At 42.1% G+C, this 7,263-nt stretch overlaps 1 protein-coding gene across 1 annotated transcript in view; it reads right to left on the bottom strand.

Annotated features, from left to right (window-relative positions):
- Positions 1 to 501: 501 nt before the first annotated feature.
- Positions 502 to 7,263, bottom strand: part of LOC308233010 (alpha-2-macroglobulin-like protein 1) — a gene marked incomplete at both ends in the record, with an annotated part of 30,717 nt that continues 23,955 nt past the window's right edge. Inside the window, 8 exons of the mRNA XM_080639484.1 lie at positions 502 to 536; positions 1,320 to 1,361; positions 2,530 to 2,632; positions 2,885 to 2,953; positions 3,645 to 3,735; positions 4,429 to 4,550; positions 5,883 to 6,091; positions 6,507 to 6,698. Coding sequence (XP_080495610.1) covers positions 502 to 536; positions 1,320 to 1,361; positions 2,530 to 2,632; positions 2,885 to 2,953; positions 3,645 to 3,735; positions 4,429 to 4,550; positions 5,883 to 6,091; positions 6,507 to 6,698 — 863 coding nt within the window. The remainder of the gene's footprint in view (positions 537 to 1,319; positions 1,362 to 2,529; positions 2,633 to 2,884; positions 2,954 to 3,644; positions 3,736 to 4,428; positions 4,551 to 5,882; positions 6,092 to 6,506; positions 6,699 to 7,263) is intronic.

The following is a 7,263-nucleotide window of genomic DNA, read 5'->3' as shown; positions in this document are numbered from 1 at the left end:
TTTTATGACAGATAACTGCTATTTCTTTTTATGACAGGTAACTGAATCACTAAAAGGAGATTACAAACGTTTGCTTGCTTCCAAAAAAAAAAAAAAAAAAAAAGAAGCACAGGACATAAAAAAACTGCCCCACAAACACATCCAGATCTAACCCTTCTTTTATATGGCTTGGCAGACTTGCTTTTAAAATAGTAGGCATTGAAAGAAAATCCTTGAGTCCTTGATCTAATGGAAATGGAATCTGAAAGTGATATCTGCAGGATCACGTGCTTTTACAGCTTTTAAAATACTCCTGCTTGACATAAGAAATGGAAACAAACAAGAGGCCACACAATATACCGTGAATGTGGAAGGATTGTTATTTCAGTCTTATGGCCTCCCTTCATAAGGTACTGTTATGCAGTTCTTTTCTGCCTGTTCCTACTCTTCAGTTATGACATAAAGATGATTCAAAAGGCCATGTAGTGAACCAGATGAGGGTTAGAAATGTGGGTTTTTGCTTCAAGTTTGGTTGTAGACAAACTGTTCTGTTAACTCTATTGAGAAGGTAGCCCAGAGAGGGGACTCAGGAAAGAGAAGAAGAATAAAGCGACTATGATGACCAAAAGCAAAGTATGCAACTATGACCTAAGTAATGTTTCTCTTTTTTTCAGGCATTAAAATCTTCATCAGCTGTCAAGTCACTGCCTTATCTCCATATTCCACATACTTTATTTCACTTGATCCCAAATTACTGTGTATTAAGCCAGGTTTTGCATGGAAACTTAGGATCAAAAAAAACAGGGTCCATCCAACACAGTAGAGAGCCAGGTCAATGAAGTTTTCCTTATGGAAGCGGATAACTCAGATTATTGGTTGCAGAGTCAGGGCATTCTAGTAGGAACCTTCTTTGAGATATCTATGGAAAGAAAGAGCAAGAAAAGACAAAGTGCCTGGTGAACTTTTAGGAAGTTGTCTAAGAGCTAAGAGAACTTAGACGATGACATCTTTCTGTCATTGAAATAGGTATTTCCAGTTGCATTCATATTTGAGATGCTGTAAGAACTGCACATGTGGAGAGTGTATGGAAATGCAATAAAAATAGATCTTTTTAACCTTCCATGATATGCTAAGGCCTTGGTCTGCATTGAGATTATACCTGGGCTAGAAGCTATGCCCACAACTAGTACAGTAGATTCCAATTCAATCTGCAGTCCAAGAAGGCTCTACAGGACCTGATGGAATTAAATACAGAGCAGAGGTGGGGTGCTTTGCTTGCTTACCACCAGTCCCCTACTTTGTGTCAGCTGTTTCCACCTTGGAAGCTTGTTAAGACTAACCTGAACTGCAAGGGAAAACATACTCTCTTGCTGTGTGGTCATCTGTAGAAACAAAAGAGAAAGAGCAGTGAGCTGCAGAACTGCATTGTAGGGTAGTGCCAGGCTTCTTACTCTTTAACACAACCATCACACTACCTTTATATTTTTTTACCCTTCACACTGTGAATGCAGAACAGAAAAATATCTACACTGGGTCAGACCAGTGGTCTGTTGTTCCAGCATACCTCCCATACAGCTGTAAAAGACCCCTGTATGCATTGTGATGCCTTCTAATACAAAGACATTTTTGTAAGTAGAGACCCTTTCATTAGTGTGTCCCAATAGCCTTGCTTTTTCATGGATAATTAGTATTCTCATGTGAGATATCAATTTTTAAAATGTATGTACTAAACACAAAAATTCTTGTACAGGATGGAATAGTAAAGAGAGCAGGCGCCAATATTTAGCTCTGTAAATGCTGGATTAAGAAGCCTCATCGTCTTCTTGATATGGTGTGGAAAGGGGAACAAGAATAGAATTCAGTATACAGCATGTAGGCCTTTGGTACTGCTTTCTGAATCTTCAGTGATAGTTTTTCCATTTTGTTCTCAAATTATAAAAAAAAAAAAAAAAAAAAAAAAAAAATTCTTAATGTTCCATCTGCTGTTTTGGCTCATACTGAGAGACTCAAAATAACTCCAGGATCTCTCTTCTTTGTGCTGGTAGTTCATTTAGAGCTTTAAAGGGTAAGAAATTATTTTCCTATTACCCTCTCAGTACGCAATGGATAGTAGGATTTTCACACATGAAAAGCACAGAACTAAATTCTGCCTTCTGGTGGATCAGGGTGGCAGCATGTAACACTGATTTTAAATAAATTTCTAAGTATTTTCAAGAGTGCCAAGGAGCTGGAGGAAACATCCTAAATTGACAGAGAAGCTTTCTTTCTACAGAGATATAGCTTGAAGCTAGAGGAAGTGAAAAAACACAGTCATTTTGAACACATACGCACCACAACATAATCATAGTGCCAGGCAGTCTCATCTCAAGAACAGAAAAGCAATTGATTCTGTTTCTTGAATGTCAGAGTTTAATACAGAGGAAACCCAAGTTTGGAGTTGCAGGAAAAAGTGCACCAGAATAAGGGAGATAGGGAATAAGGGACATAGACAGAACTGTGTTTGAATGGGGGTATAATAGTTACTCTTTGCTTATGTCACTGGAATCTCACCTGGCTTATAGTAGTCATAGACATACACTGTTGCCGCTTTCAGGTTCTGAACTTCAACATCTTGTTCCACTGAGATGTTAAACTTCAAAGAAGTCTTACCCAACTGGAGAGAAGAATTGGAATTAGCAGAAATCCACTGGCCATCTCAAAGTCATCTATATACCAACTTTATTCCCTATGCATCAGAGATTTCTTTTTCTATCTTTCCAGGTTCTTGAACCCTCTTCCTTTTCTGCCAAAATTTTAACATGCTTGACCAGCCTAGAGATTTGCATTTCTGATCTCTGAGAGTCCTGTACAAAGTACTGCAGTTGCTATTACCTAAATAGGCAGCTCCCTGTGGTCTTTCTCTTACCTCTTCCAAGTAGATTGTGACTTTGTCTGGTTTTACCTCTGTCTTTTTTGCCAGAGGTATCTTCTCCAGCTGCATAGGAAGACAAGAGATGAGCTTGGTTAGCACCAGGTCATTGGCCTTCCCTGTTGTCTCACACCAAGTTTAGTATTTGTCAGTGAACCACTGCTGACCAAAGCATTCAGCCTAGTCAGGGGAAGACCTGCGTAACCCAGCTATAATGGTACTAAGGTTGCTGTGAGTGCACAAAGTCTCAGGAAGATTTTTTTCACATATGGAACAGCTGTCCTTGAGCCATGTTCCTACTTTCAGCACTTGCAGCAAAGGGAAATAGGGATAATAGGAGGGTATGATATATCTCCCTGGTTATCTCCTGGAACACTGGAGCATGCAATTGAACAACTGTTCAGGATCCAACACCACTTTATCAAGTATCCCTACAAATGGTTCTGGCAATGGCAAAAGGTCTCAGTGCACCCCTAGACGACTCTAACTAGGTGCTTTCCAGTTCCTCTCTAACCTCTCACTGCATATGTGATGCTCACTACTGAACATGGAAAACTGCACTATCAGTTCCACAAGTGGAAAAATTGCCTTGTGAAATAGCCCACTGTATCTGCACTTTCTTAGTTTAATTAATTTGTAGCAAGATAAGTAGATACCATTCTCCAGCAGTTCTTAAATGTTTGGATATTTCTGGCCCAGCTACATCAGAAAAACATATTTTCATATCTTCAGGGAAGGCCAAAGGCAAAAGTCTTACCGCTTTCACAGAGCTCTTCGCAGGAATGAACCCTGACAGCATCTCCACCACTACCAGGGCCATGTTACTGGTCTCACGGTCCCCTACGTAACTGAAAAGGGCAGGAGAGAAGCACATTAGATGTGGAAGGCATCACAGCATGTCTAGGAGATCCTAACGAACACTTCCAAAATCTGGCCTGCTCTACGGTGATGTGAAAGCTCATCAGAATGTCTAATTGATAGGAGAAAAGGACAAAAATTTGCCCCCATCTACTTGCTCATTATTAAAACAGATTGTGCAGCGAATGTGTTATGTTTAATGTGTTATGGCTTCATGCTCTCTGCAACATGGAGATGTTACTTTCAAGACAGTAGGGTATGGAGAATATGGACCAAGACATTCATCCTAGACAGATGCAGGCAAGTGAAGTAAGGATGGGGACTGGAATTGTTGCTATCTGGTTCCAGCAGAGGTTCACGCTACAGGAGAACGCACCTCAGGGCTGATTCAACCCAGGCTGCCAAGTGCCCCTCAGGGAGGGAACTCTGGCTCTTGTGAACAATGCCATCTCAGCTGCTAGTGCTCTTGGACTGTTGAGCTGTTCTATGCTGACTGAAATAGTTGCTGTGGCATTGCAAATGCATTCCCTTGCTTCTCCAGGCCTCAGTTCACAATCTCTTTGGGATCTATGGAGAAGAGGGTCTTCCCCTGTGTCTTTGTTTCCAGAGACAGGAGGTTTCTAGGCGGGGGTTGATCATGTCACTGGGCTCCACTGAAGAAAGACCTTCAAGGAATCTCATACCTGACAGACACATGGATGTCAAGCTGTTTCCTGACACCATCATATTCTCTCGGTACTGTTTCCACATCTAGAATGAAGACTTCTTCTGTTTCTGGTGGTGGGATGTTATAGGACAAAGTGGTCTGGTGGGGAAGAAAATATCTCTGTGAAGTACCCAGGAGCTTCCCTGTGTAAGCTAAAGGACTACCTGTGCCTCCAGCTTTTAAGGAATCGGTAACCAGTGGCTAACACAGTTAGCCCCAGATGTGCTTTCTGTTCAGATGTGCTGTTTAGCACACAGCATCAGGTACATCTGCCAAGTGTAACCCTCAGCATGGAGGCTTAGCTATCTGTGATCCAAGGCCTCATTCAGTACAAAAATGTCTCAGTCTTACTGAAAAAAAAAAAAAAATCATTAAGGTGTGAGAAAGTACATTAGCTAAAACATTGCCTGCAAGGAGAAAGAAATATGACTGTTAACTGTTGACATGGGAATAGTTATCAGTTCCAGGTCTCAAGAGGAAAAATACTGACAAAACAAGTATAAAACCTGAAAAAAAGAAAGAGCAAAGAATCAGAAGAAGACAATTCAGCAAGAGGGTTGATCACACTCCAAAGAGCAGCATAGGCCAATCTTCCTCCATCTGCCTGGTGCCTGACTGGTCAGCAGTATTCATCAGATGTCTTATGCTTATTAACTATAGTCAAGTCTAGCCAAGCAGTACGAGTCCTAGTTACTTCCTACGTGCATTAACAATAAATTATTGTTGTGTCCTCTTGTCTATACACTGCTTGCGGATTCTCTGAACAGAAGAGATGGCTGAACAGAAGTGACACAGTGAGGGAAGTTTTCATAGGGAGTGACTTGACTTCTTTGCTGCATGAGTGGCTCATAAGCAGACTACTGTCAAAGCTGCCAGAAAAATAATATGGACCAGTTGTGTTGGTGTACTGAGATAAGAAGACCTTGGTCCTACATCTCTCCTTATCTCTGTGTGTGATAACAATCCAAAGAATATTGAGTCAGAAGATATACAGTGCTCAGCTCCTGAAGCAATGACATCAGCAGCATATGTTCAATATAGAAGCAGGTACTATTCTGCATCCCATCACTCCTTACTTCAGATCTACTAGTCTCTTTACAATGACAGGACTCTATAGCATGGGGCAGCAAAGCTGAGACATTTCTGAGATGAAGATACCACAGATGGTTACAATAAAACCATGTCAACAGAGTATACCTGAGCTCCTTCAAGCTCGACATGATTCTGCCTAGAAAACCAAATTCTACTCAGAATCTGAGGCTATAGTGTCTCCTTAGAGCCAAACCTCACTTGAATCCCCCCTGCTCTGGCAGGGGGATTGGACTAGATGATCTTTTGAGGTCCCTTCCAATCTCTAGCATACTGTGATACTGTGATACTGTGAATAGTCAGTGGCAAAACCTTACAGTTCTTTTCCTTGTATATACGCACCTGTACATAAACACAGCCGCTGTCAGTTGCTTGTACTGTGTACATCCCTGGGACTGCAAGGAGAGATGTCTGATGCAGGACCAACTTGTTGTTCCTGTGCACATGGAACTCCAATGGATAAGTCTCCTTGCCTTTCACTGTCACCTTTACGTCTTTGATCTCCTGAGGAATCAGGGCTGCATACTGAGCGAGAGCCTGCAGGCTAACAACTGTGTCCGGAAGGTAGAGAGAGAGTCACTTTGCTGTGGAACCATGCAGTACAAGATGCAGCACAGTAGCTCAGGCACTGAGGGGAGAACAACACTCCTCATGGCCCCGATTCACACTCTGACACAGGTGGGGTCTATGCCATTAAGTGCGTAGGTAGTGTCTATGCCACAGGCAGCTGGATTACTTTCTGTTACCTGGAAAGGGTGGCTTCTGAGCCCTGGGGTTAGCAGTCCCAGGCTCTGGGTAATCTCAATTACACCACACAGAAAAAGTGTTTCCCCTGGCATTCCCCTTCCCAAGCAGGCTTATGTATGCTCATCTGCAAAGGAACGATCTAGAGTGATGTACACATGAGAGGTGTGCACACCACTCCAGGCATAGTATCTCTCTCCTTCCCCCATGACTTCCTCCAACTTGTTACCTGTGTGGAAGCAAATCCACCAAAGGCATTTCTTTTTCCACTGAGCCAGTGCACAATCTTGCTTACTGAGGCTTCATTGAATGCCAAGTCTGGTTTGGAGACATGAGCCAGGAGGATGTACGCTACTGTCTCAATCATAGAAGAAGAAGATTCTTCACTACTGGAATGTGATGTCAGGAGTTCTGCTGATTGGGGGAAAAACATGTGGAAGAGAAGAACTTATGAACATCAACTTCTCCTGCCCTAGTATCCTTCAAGGACTGGCAGTTTCCTGTATACCATTGGAAATACATGTGCCTTTCCAGGGCACCTCAGAGTGCAGAAGCCAATCACTTGTGTTGCTTTTGTGCTCTGAAGGGACAGCTTTCTATAACAGGCTCTACTTTTTTCCTTTGAAAGCACAGAGAGATCCAGGCCCTAAATCCTCAAAGAGTTCCTCCAGAAAACAATTTTCCTAGAGACTATTGACTCTGAACAGAGGCTTTTTGCTTACAGTACAGTCCTAGTCTTACTGATCTCTGTGTATTGTGTATATTCAAAGCTATGTACTCAAACTTTCACATTTTTGCTGTTTCTGCATTTCCCTAGGACTGTATAAGAGGGTCTCCCATGCTGAAAAGCTGCAGGATTCATTTTCAGTAATTTGTATCTATTGTGCAAGAATTGGTCACTCTTTGAAGAAGAATTGCTGATGGGCTACCAGAGGAGCAAAACTACCCAACTCACTTTGTTGGCATCTATGCAGTGCAT

The sequence above is a fragment of the Psittacula echo genome (assembly GCF_963264785.1).
Source record: "Psittacula echo genome assembly, chromosome: 1".
NCBI classification, from domain to species: domain Eukaryota; kingdom Metazoa; phylum Chordata; class Aves; order Psittaciformes; family Psittacidae; genus Psittacula; species Psittacula echo.
Note: the sequence above shows the minus strand (reverse complement) of the source record. Positions and strands in the feature narration are given on the sequence as shown.